The sequence below is a fragment of the Pleurodeles waltl genome, chromosome 5 (genome assembly GCF_031143425.1).
Source record: "Pleurodeles waltl isolate 20211129_DDA chromosome 5, aPleWal1.hap1.20221129, whole genome shotgun sequence".
Taxonomy (NCBI): domain Eukaryota; kingdom Metazoa; phylum Chordata; class Amphibia; order Caudata; family Salamandridae; genus Pleurodeles; species Pleurodeles waltl.
This window is the reverse complement of record NC_090444.1, coordinates 859,756,140-859,771,367: the sequence shown is the minus strand read 5'-3', so window position 1 is coordinate 859,771,367 and position 15,228 is coordinate 859,756,140. Positions and strand designations below refer to the sequence as shown.

At 43.3% G+C, this 15,228-nt stretch overlaps 1 protein-coding gene across 2 annotated transcripts in view; it reads left to right on the top strand.

Moving 5' to 3' along the window:
- NTPCR (nucleoside-triphosphatase, cancer-related) overlaps positions 1–15,228 on the top strand; it is a 704,976-nt gene that overhangs the window by 671,425 nt on the left and 18,323 nt on the right. Inside the window, exons 4-5 of one of the 2 annotated variants that reach the window (XR_011203753.1) lie at positions 6,580–6,614; positions 8,479–8,688. Coding sequence is in view for 1 of the 2 variants with exons in the window: in XM_069234947.1 (XP_069091048.1) it covers positions 8,479–8,688 (210 nt within the window). In the remaining variant the exon portion in view is untranslated. The remainder of the gene's footprint in view (positions 1–6,579; positions 6,615–8,478; positions 8,689–15,228) is intronic. The other variant, XM_069234947.1, reaches the window with a different exon arrangement.

The following is a 15,228-nucleotide window of genomic DNA, read 5'->3' as shown; positions in this document are numbered from 1 at the left end:
TGGTCGGAATCCCTCTGATTATCTGTCTAAAGTGTGCTGTATTTATACAGATCTACCAGGACCCCTGACGTAGGTGTGTTCCCAAACAATAGAAAACAGACATGCTTGGGACGGCAATTATTATAAACAAGCCCTCGAAAGTATAGAGAGGGAAAATCCCTAAGTGTGAACACCTACTGTTTGTTTGTCTTTATTGCTTGATCTTGATGCCTTAACGCGGTGGCACTGATAATGCAAAGCATAACAAGTGGCCTAACTATAAACAAGGCAGCCATCTTAGATTAATTAAATAATTAAATGGGTTAAGACAGAGCAAGCTAAGTAGGTTAAAAGTCACTAGGTGACGGGGGCACAAGTCTGCAAGCCAAAGGCTAAGCTAACTCCTGTTATCCCATTAAAACAAACTAGGATTCACTACACCCTCCCCATTGCCGTAACAGGTATGATCAAGGTACAGGAACCCAAATGCTAAAATTGCTCTGAACTAAAAAAGCTAAAAGCATAAAACCTAGCTAAAAAAATCTTTAAAATGTGTAAAAAAGGGTAATAAAAACAGTTCAACTAAAATACATACAGAGATGTTAATGTCAACTATGACAAGCACAGCGTGCCAAAGCAAGTCAATTTAAATGCATAGTTTTAATCGGGAACTGCAAGCCAATTCATCAAATTATTTGCTGTACGCATGATCTCGAAGAGCGTCATCGAAGTCACCAACCAAGGATCTAAAAAATGAGTCAACATCATCTGATGTTTAATCGAGTGCTGGGCGGACAAACTGATCCACAGAGCAGTAGTGAGCAGTACTTTCTGGTGTAACATCATCCGTTGCAGTGCCGTCATCCACAGTAGATCTCAAAACGGAAGGCTCCTAGATGGCCTTGCGGAGCAACCTCAGTCTCAAGGGGCATGACCGCGTATGAACCCTCATTGGGGACATCAGCAGTTCGTGGTCCACAGGAGATTTCGGTGCAACAGCAAAACAGACCATAGGCAGATGTTTAAAGAGGCACCAAATGCAGTGGAAAACTGGTTGTACGCACCAGAGAAAGGGCCGAAATGACAACGACCAGTCATGCTCCAGTTCCACCAGCAAGGGTGCACCGAAGATCCGAACCATGCGTTCATGGCACAGCGGAGTTGGTGGGAGCGGCTCCATTGCTCTGCGTAGCTGGAAAGAAAGAACCACTGTGAATCAGAAGAAATAGAAGCAGTAGTCCGCCAATCAAAGCCAAAATAATTGGAAAGCCACCAAACACGCTTGGAAAGAGCGAGTGGATGGCTGACGGGATGACTCCGAAGACAGTCTGGAAGATGGACACGAAACCAGACCGACAGCCTTAAAGAAATGGACAATCCCAGTAGTGCTTGAAGCATTAAATATTCTGGATACCAGGTCTCCAAAGTGCTTGGGGAAGTTGGTATTTAATAGGGATTGTATCTTGGCTGATGATATCACAATCTGGAGAGCATACGTCTCCTTTGCCGATGTCAAGGTGACCTGTTTTTGAAACAATATCGCCTTTAGCCTGCTTAGCTTGTCATAGTTCATATTAATAGTATCTATGTGGGGCCACATGTCAGATACTTTTATCTCTCGTGTGGGGGGTAATAAAACATGTCCACAACACGTAACGACCTTCGAGACCAAGATTGCGTAGGCAATTCCTGGTCGCATGCTGCAACAACTTTGATTGTTCAGTACCACATAACTTCCATTGGAAAGTACATGAAATACCGGGCGAATCAAAGGGACGGGAGTACCCTTCAGCAAACAGGCTAAGTTCACGACCCCCGCATTACAAAGACCGTGAAGGGACACCTGCTTGCATATCATTGAATGACTAACAGCAGTCTCAGATTCGCTTCTGCTAAGAAAGACCTCTGTTTCGCCCTTCGTACATTTATAATCAAAAGGCAACTCCCACTCTTCCTTAATATAGCTATCTCCTAGTTGCTCGTACCTTCCCACTGCAAGATGTTTCAGGCAGCTTGAGAAACGAAAGGTCGAAATGGGTAAATCAATTATGCCATGTAAGAGCCAGATAGTTGAAGGACTCTCTGCTACTGTGAAGGGCAACTTATCTAATTTTTCAACCTGAAGCATGGTGAAACTAGCCTCCCTTTTAGCCATTGTCTGTCGTTCTCTGGAAAAATTAAAAGCAGTGAAGAATTCACTCCCCTTAATGTACTTCCATGGGATACGGCCATTTGTCAGTGTCTGTAAAGTCCAACCCAGCTGCATGATGGAACGTAGCTGTGTCTGTCCATGATATAACCTGGACAAGTCTGTCTGAGTGATATCAATAGCAGACGACACTATATTTGATAGTGAATAGATCCTGTTGGACAGAGTTATCACGCCGTTGTCGACAACCGCTAAAGCCTTCTCTAAATTTTCCTTATCCAATTGCCTTAAACGCGCAGCAACCTCAATCTGTGAAAGTTTCCAGATTTCATTGTACATAGCATATAGGAACCTTTTCGAGCACTTTTTTCTAGGACCTAGCAGAAAATCCTGCAAGTCTACATCTTCTTAAAGAGTGTTCAGGTGTTTTTTTTACTGCGGCTAACGTGTTGGTCTGTACCCATTGCTGGCACAGTTTACCCACACTGTATGTTGTAATTATACCTTTATGTTGACCCGATATAAAGTGAGGATCTGGCCTGTTAATCGAAAAAAACCCTGAAGAGTTCAAGAAACGTGCTTGACACTCATTAGTGCAGTGGGCCATATTAACCACCCAGCTGGACTGGAAAGTTAAGAATCGTAGGTACCAGCCTTCACCTTTGCATCTAGCCTTTACTCAGTGATATTAAGGAAGTATTGCCAAACTTTAAACCTTGCTGGAGTGGGGATACTGGGCGTGTTCATGTCTTTAATTTTTGCTAACCCCAGACATGACGTCTGTTGAATAGTGTCATTTAAGAAAATCATCTGCACAGGATTCAGGCATGTTCGAAATAAAGCTTCCCTACCCTGTATCTGCCAATCTTGTGTTCCCCATACACTTTTCAAGTCAATAGTGCTCTTCCAGTATTCGTAACCTTTACCTGTAAGCCGGGAAACAAAGGGATCTGAATAACTCAGTTTTGTGTAAGTTGGCAACATTTTTCTAATTTGTGCTGGAGGTATCTTGAAATAATACGACTCTGCTTTTTTTGTATCATGCCCAGAAAAATATTTAAATTTATCACTGTAGTATTTTGGGCTCCCCACTGGTGGTGTAGAACAGTGTTCCCACTGTGTGTAGTTTAATACTGGCCTGTATCTAGTGGCACAGTGTAGGTAGTAATGTCCCCAATTGTTATAGCAGAACATTTCCCCATAATTCAATGTATGGTCATATACATCATCACTTTCAAAAACAACTAGGATTCACTACAAGGTTTAAGTGTCTTTTCTCACCTGTTCCATAATGTATCCATAACTCTGACAATCCTTGACTTATTAACATTGCAACAAATCTGAGTAGCACAATAATAACATCCTTGTCATTTGACAATACAATGATTCAATTGGAACCATTTCAAACAGCCCACTAAACGTGGCACCACACGAAGATCAGCTCCTCCAATTTGCTGTTAAGTTCTTGAACAATATGGCATGTACATTTTGAATATATCTCTGCAGGCACCAAATCCTCATTGACAATCATTCCTCTTGCAATAATTGGAAGGTCAGTGTTCACTGAAGCATCAGCAATGTTTTGGCCAGGTAACATCTCCAAGTTCATCTTGTTCGATGTTGATGACCAGAATTGTTTTAAGTTGCACAGGTATAGGTGTTGAATTTTTGATGCAGACAAGATCAATTGTTCCACTTGTAGACATGTGTTTGATTCTCTCACATTCTTTGACAGATAGTTCAAGATAACTATCAAAGACAGTGTGCAGTTCTTGCAAGGTGCATACTGACTTTGATATCTGTAGAACAGCTTGAATGAACTTTCCGAAGTTTTGCATGGATGAAATCTTGACCATTTGCAATTGTGACATATAGTCCACAACAACAGCAGTTTTCAACGAGGACACCTTTTTTAATTGAAATTCTTCAGGTGAAAGTTTTTTTCGAACTCTTGTACAAGTTTGTGCTTCACTGGTTTGGTTGCAGCATCTTCATCAAATAATGCTTTTGTTGGAAGAAGATCATGTGACTGAATGTCCTTGATAAATGAACACCCCTTTCTTTTGCTACATCCATCTCTCTATGTGCTTGCAAAAAGTGTTTTTTGCAACCTGTTTTGTAGTGACTAGTTGGACAAAACTCATACTATGGCAATTAAAGTGTGGAAGTTTTGCTTAAGTGATTACGTCAAACAGCTTTTTCTCTTTCAATACAAATCTCTCCTGCTTCAGTTTTGCGTATAGTTTCGATCCATGTTCCAGGACATCTAGTAGACGTGTCTTTATATCATTATCCGCATATTGTTTGGTCACAAAGTTGTGTAGTCGCACAGGCTCTGTCATCTCAAAGAGGTTTTCTTGCTGCTCCATCTAATGAAGAAGGCTGTCAACATATTTAGTAAAACGTTCCCCTCTCTTTCCCACAAGTTTGAGGTGAGGAACAGTTTTACTGTGGTCCATTAGTTTTGAATTTGTCATCTCTCTGAAAATATTGCAAACAGAGCAGACTCTATGGTAAAGTAGCTGTCATTGAGCAACATATTCACTTTTACGTGGCTGACCAACAGCTTTTTTTTGTGATTTCTGGATCATCTGTTCCAGTTTCATATCTGGAGCCACAACATTGAACCTTCCCTTTCTGTCTTGCACCACAAAATAATTTTACCTAAATTTTCTGTGGCAGTATGGATTTTCCACCTCTATCTTATTTTCAAATATCAGGACCGATATCTCAGGTAGTTTATGCAATTGAATTAATAAAACACAGTAATCAGTGATCCCACAGTCTTCACATGAAGCTCCCAATCACCTTCCCGATCAGCAGGTACCAGGTTTTTCACTACAGCTATCATGTGTAAAACATTTCCCTAGTACTTGCAAAGTTCTGATTTTTCTTCACATTCTTTAACAAACTCTATGAACTTGGTTTTCAGATTTTCAGATTTTGAACACAGTGTATTGAACATTGTCTGGCTTTGCATTATGTCTTTTGAACAATGTGCACCCTGTGCCTTGTTCACTTCTGAGATAAGATATGCAAAACCTAATTTGTCATTCTTGTTCCAGAATGCATTCCAACACAATGTTTCCATAGCCTCAGATATGATGAGCATACCTTGTAACGAATGAACATAATGAGTTCCGCTCAATACCGACTGGACAGTTTCGCTTCCAAAGATTTCATCCTCAATAAGTGCATCATCTATGCCACATCCACTGAGATAACTTCCTGTACATCACAACACAACTTTTGTCATGTGGAAAACACCCATCATTGATAAAGATCATCAAATTCTACTGGATTGCTCATAAACATGTCAGCTACAATTCGGAAAACACCATAGCAGAAAATTGGCAGAATACCCTGGTCTTCAAACTGAGCACACGCATTTTGGAAATTTTTTAGAGCTGTGTATACTGTTACATAGTTTGTGACTGGAGATGGTATTACTGGTAAAAATCTAACCTTCTTCAGTGGGATGCTATTCTGGAGGATCAGAGAATTAATTCCAGTCCACGGAGGAACTGGATTTCTTTATCTTTCAGTTCGCACTGAATAAGCAATATGATCAATTCAGTTAAATCAGCTTTGTGGACTGCAACATCAGGTAGAAGAAGATCCGTGTCCTCAGCCACTTTGAAACCTTCTGGTATACTGGGACGTTTTGATGGCTTGTAGTGATTTTGCACATGTTGGCAAGGAAGTTGGGTTATAAGGTTGCAACTTTGTTTGTTTATACGTAAAGCTGACAAAGCTTGTTTTCCATCAGCTACTTCATTGGTACAGTCTTGAAAAAGCACCATGGCAGCATCATGTGCGTTGGATGTTCCAGACAAAGATGAACTGTAGTCAAAATCAAAATGATCAAGAGTAACAATGGTAAATCCTTTCCTGGTAAAGTGACTTGGAAATGGTGTGCTGTCGGATTCACAAGATTTTACAGCATGAGTTGCTAACAAGTTCCTGCTCCGTACTATGTCATTATAACTTGGTGATACACCAGTCCTATTAATTGAAGTGAGTAGCTCTCTACGTTTGCACTTGTGTTAGGTTGTGTGGGCAGTCATCGTGTGTAGTGGATTTTTGTTTTTGTCGTGATATAATTTCTAAAACATGATTTGGAAAAGGCAGTACATTTGCACAGCATAAGCCTGTCGGTTCATGGAATTGTCTTCCACTTCTTTGCTTATATCTTCGAAGCCATCATCAATGTTGCTGGCTTCTATTCCGAACTCAAGAATTTTAGTTTTTTACAGTTTTGCTTTGCTGATATTAAACAGTGATGTAAAACATGTTAAGACAACTTCAGGCATTTTTGTTGACACCCATGATTTGCCGAGCTCTGGGGCATCACAAAATTTGTCATTAAGTCAAAAATCGAAATATTTTCAGGATGTTTCTTAAAATGGTTCCTGATGTTTTTACTGTATTCTGTGTTTTTATTTTGGCAGCAAGAACTTAAGGAATCAAATCAGCTGAGAACAACGTAAGTGGCTCTTTCTTTTTGTTAGACTCACAAAAACAAATTCTGTCATTGTACACTCTCACAGGAAAAATCTTTATTTCATTTTTATGGATCAATACAGTTTCATCAATGTTGACCATTATTTCTCTGATCTCACCAAGTGTGAACCAGTAGCCAGCACTCAAGTGGCTTTAAAACTTAATTTGCTTTTTCAAAGAGTGCATATTTAATTGAAGACTGGCACTTACATAGCTGCTGGGAGCTCATTGTACATTCATATTTTCGAATGTATGCGTGCATGCAGTTCATGTGGGCATACAAATCCGTTGCAAATACTTTCACCTTGCTGTTTAGACCAACTACTCAGCTGTAAACTTAATCTTGGAAGAAACCAGCTTCAGATAAAAACATGTTTGCCCTTTGAGACTCACATACTCTGTAATTTGTTCTTTCATCAATCTCTTTGGCATTTGTTCTGGCTAAACCACAGATAACACATTGAAGATCCTCTGCTTTCTGATCAGTTGTTGGAGGTGGAAGAGAGGTAGCCTTCGATCTTCTAAGTGGATGGGCATTGGATTTTGTTGTCATTACTTTCTCACAAGACTCCAATTGTTTTTGTGATTTACTGGCTTCCGCTATTTTTTGATGATTTCTTTCCAGTGTGTTTCCATTGTGTACAACATGTAGCAGTTGTTGTTACAGTGATGAAATATTTGATCCTCTTCACTCATCAGTTTCAGTCTTTTATGAACTTCATCTTGTCATATTTCTGCTGCGTCTCAAGCTTTTTTCTGTCAGCCACAGTTGATGTTAGCTTTTCTTTTTGATTAGTTTGGCATATAACACATTTTTCTTTATTGAAGGAGTCATCAGATTTTGTAGTTATCAACACTCTATCAAGATGTAAAGATCCACTGCTACCATCTGCTTCGCTCATGTTTACAAATTTGAATCAGTGGACAACCTGAAACAAAAACAATATTAAAATAAATTACCAGTATGATGGCTAAAACACTATAGAACTGTCATTTTAGAAAATGGCAGAAGGGTTGCTCTTAGGAGTTATTTTCTGGCTCTTTAAGACTACATGACCCCCCGCCTAAAACCTATGCTTTGACACCAAAGTGAAGTATATTGGTCTCATGGTTCCTAAAAGGTTACATCATCACTGCAACACATCCACCATTTTTTAAATGTTGTCCAGAAAAAAATCGTCCTGGATTAGCAATGTCTACCCAAGCTAAATTACTTCTCTAATGATACAAAAAACACAAATGAAAAATGAAAATCTCTGGACAAACGTTTCTTTATGAAGGTATATCAAGGGGCCAGGACTACTCAAGGGCACCGACCAAGCAGCAAACTGTGCGAAACCTGGCAAGCTCCTGGCACAGTCCAAACTGCCCAAAAAAAATTCCCTCCCCAGCTGCCGCACCGGAGCAGGAAGCGCAGTTTGACTTGTAGGCACAGACATTGAGACCTCTGTAGAAGGCCCCCAGTAAGTACATTCCACCCCCATACCTGTAGTGCAGCGGCGAAACACAGTGCCAAGCGACAGGAACAGAAAGTCAAGCAGGAGGGGAAGGATTATTAAAAAAAAAAAGCTTGGCGAAGCGCATTTGTCAGGAGGCAGACCAGCCTTAATTGTTAGAGTTGTGTCAAGGAGGACTTCCTTGGGGGTAATGCTCACTTTGTTACGACTGTGATGAAGACGATGGCAATGCCAGGTAATACAAATTCGTCCAATAAAAGAAAGTGCATATAATTTGTGGAAAATTAATGTGTTCGTTTGTTAGAAAGGCACCTGTGATGTGTTGTACAACTCATGTTTTTCTTTTTTGCTTCTTGGTTCTGCTGTTAATTGCTGTTTATTTTTCCTCAGGTTCAAACTGGCAGTAGTAGCAACAAAACTGTATGTGTTTTGGATGAAATTGGTAAAATGGAACTCTTTAGTCAGTCGTTTACTCAACTTGTGCGTGAGACTCTGAACAATGATGGTGTTGTGGTGTTAGGTACCATACCAGTACCTAAGGCGAAGCCACTGTTACTTGTGGAAGAAATAAAACAGCGAGGGGATGTGAAGATATTGTATGTAAGTGTTATGAAATACGCTTATTTTTTTTGTCAATACATTGTATGAGCTTTATGAAGTTTCTTATAAAATTAATCTTTTTATATATTGTGAACACTGCAGAGGCTTAGTTACTAAGACTTTAGGCAGTCATAGTTTTTTTAAACTTAATTTGTATTGTTTCAGCTAAATTTGATACCTATGCATTATATTCTTATTCCTACTTGGCCAATGTTCTTGTCTTATCTCTTTTCACTTAGCTTCACCTGCTGCATTAGAATTGTCATATCTGTTGTATCCCAGTGTACGTACAATTTTTTTTTACTTTACAACTCTTAAAGTAGAGAAACAGTTCTAATGTTGTTCCTCATCGAAACATAAAAACATAAGAGCATAAGAAAAAAAGAACGAGTATTTTTTCTACTGCCACATTTTTATTATGTTTAACAAGGCAAGCATCAGTCACTGTGATACAAATATAGTTTCAAGACAATAATAGCTCCAGAATACATTCCCAAAGTTGAGTAAACAAAGCAAATGACTTTACATTACACAGGCAACCCATGATAAGTCAACGACTTCCCCATATTTTATCATGCTTTCGGGGACACCCCGGGCCTCATAGATTGACTTCTTCTGGTGAGCACAACAGTTGACTCATCTGCGCCAGGCCAGCAGCGAAGGAGGTATAGGCTGTTTCCAGTGACTGACTATATCTCTTTTGGCCAACAAGCAGCCCATCCCAACAAAAATCCTTTCTGTGTTTGGTCCTCCCAGCTCTTCTAGAAGGCCCAGTAGGGCCATCCGGGACTCAAATCGACACGGTGGGCAAGCACTATTGAAAGTTTGTGACCCACCCCTTCACAAAAGGGCCTTAAACAGCACAGACCCAAAACATATAGTAGAAGTCTACGTCAGAGCAACAACAGTGTGTACACACGGCCTGAGTCGTGTGGTCCATCCTTAGCAGCCGGTGGTGGATATGTAAGCGGCGTGGAAATAGTTAATCTGGATCATTCATAAGTGTGATGAGATCACCAGTTCTTTTGGTGCTAAGCATCCTTTCTTCCAGTCATCTTCATCTAGTTCACCCACCTAGCTCTCCCATTTCTGTCAGAGGAAAGCTAATTCATCTGGTGTGTTAATCATTGGTGACCAATAAATTGTAGATATCGCTGTGAGAAAGTATCCTCTTTCCAGCATGGTTACCCCCACTTTTGGCCTGTTTGTGTGTGTGTCAGTGTGTTTTTACTGTGACACTGGGATCCTGCTAGCCAGGACCCCAGTGCTCATAGATAAAAACCTACATGTCAGTGTGTTTTGCCTGTCTCACTGAGATCCTGCTAGCCAGGACCCCAGTGCTCATAGTTTGTGGCCTAATGTGTGTGTTGTCAGTAGTGCTTAACCGTGTCACTGAGGCTCTGCTAATCAGAACCTTAGTGCTTATGCTCTCTCTGCTTTTAAATTTGTCACTGTAGGCCAGTGACTTCATTTACCAATTTCAATTGGCATACTGGACCCCCCTTATGAGTCCCTAGTAGATGGTACCTAGGTACCCAGGGCATTGGGGTTTCAGTAGATCCATATGGGCTGCAGCATTTTTTTTGCCACACATAGGGAGCTCAGACAAACCCTTACAGAAGACTGCCACTGCAGCCTGCGTGAAATAGTGCACACACTATTTCACAGCCATTTTCACTGCACTTAAGTAACTTATAAGTCACCTATATGTCTAACCTTCACTTGCTGAAGGTTAGGTGCAAAGTTACTCAGTGTGAGAGCACCCTTGCACTAGCAAAGGTGCCCCCACATAGTTCAGGGCCATTTCCCCAGACTTTGTGAGTGCGGGGACACCATTACACACGTGCACTACATATAGGTCAATACCTATATGTAGCTTCACAATAGTAACTCCAAATATGGCCATGTAACCTGTCTAAGATATTGGAATTGTCCCCCCATTTCAAATCTGGTATTGGGGAGCCAATTCCATGCATCCTGGGGGCTCCACCATGGACCCCCAGTACTACCGAACCAGCTCTCTGAAGCTTGCACTGCAGCTACAGCCGCTGCCACCTCACATACAGGGTTCTGCCCTCCTGGGGTCTGGGCAGCCCAGTCCCAGGAAGGCAGAACAAAGCATTTCCTCTGAGAGCAGGGTGTTACACCCTCTCCCTTTGGAAATAGGTGTTATATGCTGGGGAGGGGTAGCCTCTCCCAGCCTCTGGAAATGCTTTGAAGGGCACAGATGGTGCCCTCCTTGCTTAAACCAGTCTAAACCGGTTCAGGGACCCCTTCTCCCCTGCTCTCATGGGAAACTGGACAAAGGAAAGGGGAGTGACCACTCCCCTGTCCATCACCATCCCAGGGATGGTGCCCAGAGCTCCTCCAGTGTGTCCCAGACTTCAGCCATCTTGCTTTACAAGGTGTGGGGGCACTCTGGAGGCCTATGAGTGGCCAGAGCGAGCAGGTGACGTCAGAGACCCCTCCTGATAGGTCCTTAGCTGATAAGGTAGCCAATCCCCCTCTCAGGGCTATTTAGGGTCTCTCCTGTGCCTTCTCTTCAGATTCTGCTTGCAAGTTTCCTTCAGGAATCCTCTGCAACAACTTCAGCATCCTCTGACCTCAGATCAACCGCAGCCTGCTCCAAGTAATGCTGTAACTGCAACAAAGTGTCTACAAGAGACACTTTTCTTCAGCAACCTCAGCTCCAAGTCAGCAACTGCAACAGTTTCCACAGTGTGTATGCTATGGGGACTCCCTGTCTTCATCCTGCACCAGAAGGACCGAAGAAATCCCCTGTGGAGTGACGGAGTCACTCCCCTGCTCCAAGCAGGCACCTTACAAGGCGACGACCGGTACCCTGGGACTCCTCTCACGACGATGAGCATGGTCCTAAGGACACAGAGGTTGGACATCATCGACATAGACTGTACTGAGATCCTGCTGACACAATTTGGAGGAGGTAAGACCTTGCCTTCCCCGAGAACGACGGTCCCTTGTGTTTTGTGTCTTCTTCACCTCCTGAGGCCTCTGTACACTCTTTGCAAAATTCCTTCATGCACAGCCTGGCCCAAGTCCCCAGCACTCCACCCTGCAACGCTTAACTCGCTGAGTTGTTCTCCGGCGGCTTGGGACCTTCTTTTGTTGTGCTGCATCAACTGTGTTTTGCACCTCCTTTGAACCTGGATTCTGTGGCTTCTGGGGGTGCTGGCTGCCATCCTGAGGGCTCTCTAAAGTGCTGAGAGCCCCATCTTCCTCCTCACATAGAGTTGAGGCCCCCCAGCTCCCTCCTGGGTCCATCCAGTGCCATTTTGATGAAAAATTCACTTTTTCCGTAGCCAATGCTTGTTGGCGCCTTCCAACACGAAATCTCGTCTGCAACGATCTTCATGCCTTGGGAAATCTTTTGCATCATGCAGAAATCCGCTGGCATCTTCCTAGGGTGCATTTCTGCAGTCTTCGACTAACCGGGCACTCTACTTTTCCACCCTCTTCTGAGTTGGCAGGGGCTCCTGTCCTTCCTGGAACTTCTTTCGACTTCTGGACTTGCAGGTCTTCAGGTCCAATAATCTAGCAGTTGCTCTTTGCAGACTTGGTTGGCTGCAGCAAAATCCGCAAAATGAGGTGTGGTGTGTCCTAAGGAAACTAGCAGTACTTTACTCCTGCTTTTCTGGGCTCTGGGGTGGGGTAATTTACATACCTTTACTGTAGTCTTACTCTCCCAGCGATTCTGCACACACTACACTTGTCTAGGGGGGAATTCGTGATTCACATTCCACTTTTTTAGTATATGGTTTGTGTTGCCCTAGACCTATTTTCTCCCATTGCATTCTATAGGACCTCCTACTGTTTGCATTGTTCTATGACTATTTACTTGTCTAATTTTGTTGTCTAGTGTATATATTGTGTATAATACTTACCTCCAGAAGGAATATTGTCTCTAAGATATTTTTGGTACTGTGTCACCCAAATAAATACCTTTATTTTTGGTAACACTGAGTATTGTCTTTATTTGTGTATAAGTACTGTGTAACTATAAGTGGTACTGCATGAGCTTTGCATGTCTCCTAGTTCAGCCTAAGCTGCTCTGCTATAGCTACCTCTATCAGCCTAAGCTGCTAGAACACTACTACATTCACTAACAAGGGATAACTGGACCTGGTGTAAGGTGTAAATACCCAAGGTACCCACTACAAACCAGGCCAGCCTCCTACAATGCCCCCTTGCCTAGGCCCCCAATGAGAAATGTATCCTTCAGTGGGCTGTATTCAGGGATCTCAGGGAGATAAGTCTGCAGGGCATGGTGCAACTGTAGGGAACAAGAGAATTGTGTGTGGGATAAAGCATATTGGACTCGCAATTCTTGAAAGGACATAAGTGTGCCACCACTGCGAACAGCCGGAAGAAACGTGATCCCTATATGGTCGCAGTGAGCAAAGCCTCGGAGACTTGAAACCAAGTCCCAGCAAAAAAGGTATTGTATCTGCCAGGCATCATCCCCATCTAATTAAACATAAAGCTGCCCTACAGTAGTGCACGGCCACTCAAGTGCAGGAGGGTGCCGTTTGTGGCAGCTGGTCACCATACAGCAGGCGGCGAAGCCCCTCAAGCCCCAGTAGGTGTAGCTCCAGATGGAATGCCTTGTGATCCCACCATCCCACCATCCCAGGAATCACTTGTTGACGGGGACCAAGTGAGTAGCATGATAGTAACCATAGATGAAGGTCATACGAGGCCACCGTTGAATGGTGATTTCTGTGCTGTGGGAAACGCAACATGTTGTTTCTACTCCTCACATCAAAACAAAGGCTTTGATGTCAATGATCGGAACTAGTGCAGAGGAATCGGTTGTATAGGATGCCCACCATTTTCCAGAATGGCAGACCGAGGCCTGTTTGATGGAGCACTGCACTGAGAAAGGACTAAGACACTGAGTCAAATGCCTTTTGAAAATCAATCAGAAGGACGGCCAGATCATGGTTCAGGTGATGAGCCTGAGAAAGCAGTGGCGAGTGCTTTTACCTGGGATAAAGCTGCATTAGTCAGGGTGTATAACATGAGGCTGCGTCCGACTTAACCTAGTCGCTAAGGCTTTAGCAAAGCTCTTAATGTCAATGTTAATTAAGGAGATTGTTTGATAGGATGAACATTGATCTGTAGGCAATCCTGCGTTGGGTATTACAACAATTGTTGCCGGATCCAGATATTGGGGGGGGAAGACCCCTGATAAAACGCCTCTCCATAGAGAGCTAACAGATGGGGCACTAGTAGGACACATTAGCATTTGAAGTCTTTGACAGGGAAGCCATCAGGGCCTGTGGTTTTACTTGACTGGAGACCAGATATGGCTTTGTCCAACTCATCGGCCATCTCAGAGGCAGATCTTACTCACGGGCCAGGAAAGCTGAAACTGAAGGTAATGGTATGTCTTGCGGGATGGGACTTTCGGCCTCACACTGTGGGGAGGGTGTGGAGGAGCTACACAGAGGTTTTGGTACAACGCTGCAAATGTTTGGACATTTCCTAAGGGCTTCTCGTGAAGGGCACCTGTGGGGTCTCTGAAGGTCGACACAATCCTATCGGAGGTACCATGGGTTGTTTGACAGTTTAGTAGATTGCCAGATTTGTCTCTAGATTCGTAGACACGCTGAGTTGATGCCTCCCAGCACTGTTTTGTCTCTTCCAGCGTAGCCTGTTGTAACTTGGACGGTGCTGCCACCAACTGGTAACTCGGTTTGCTTGAACCAGGGCTGCCTGTTTGGGTTTCCAACGTAAGGATCTGAGATTTCAAATCTGTTATTTGTGCCTGTTGTGCCTGTTTTTTCCGGTGCAGGTATCCCTTGAGCAACCCCCGTAGGGCAGGTTTACTCATCGCTCATATTGTTGCAGCTGAGGCACCTGATTCCGCATTGATCCGGAAGAAGGTTTGCACCTCCTCCTCCTCTACAAATGCAGCTCACTTTGGGTCAAAGAGATGCCACGCACTAAACCTCCACAATGACCGAAGGACACCCAGATACCACCCCACTGAAGGAGGAGGGGGCGTGGTCAGATATGCCTCATAGTAATATCTGGTTAGACTGTAAGGTTGGAAAGTCGCCGGCCTGGAGCCAGAGGAGCTCATTCCTCGACTTGGTTCAGTGAACGGCAAATTGATGAGTATAGGACCGTCGTAACAGATTTAATATAAACCAAGCATCTCAGAGTCCCATTGAGTCAGCCCAGGCAACCAAGCACAAGGAGCGTACAGGGTCTCAGCGAATCGGACCTGTCCATCGTAGGGTTGGGACTGCATTAAAGTCCCCACCTATCAGGGTCGTTCCCAGGGGAAGTACCAGCAACAGAGATTGGACTTCCTGCAGAGTGGGCTGCACAAGCTGTGGGGGGATATATCAAGAGAGAGAGTTGTAGTATTTTCTCCCATACGTCCCTCAGTGCCCACAAACCTCCCCTGGGGCTGTCAACCAAGTCCCCAGCCACAACTCTGCAGTTACCAGGGGCTGAGGGAGGGCACGTCACCACCACAGCACAGTGCAATCCAGATTGCAGCGTCAACAA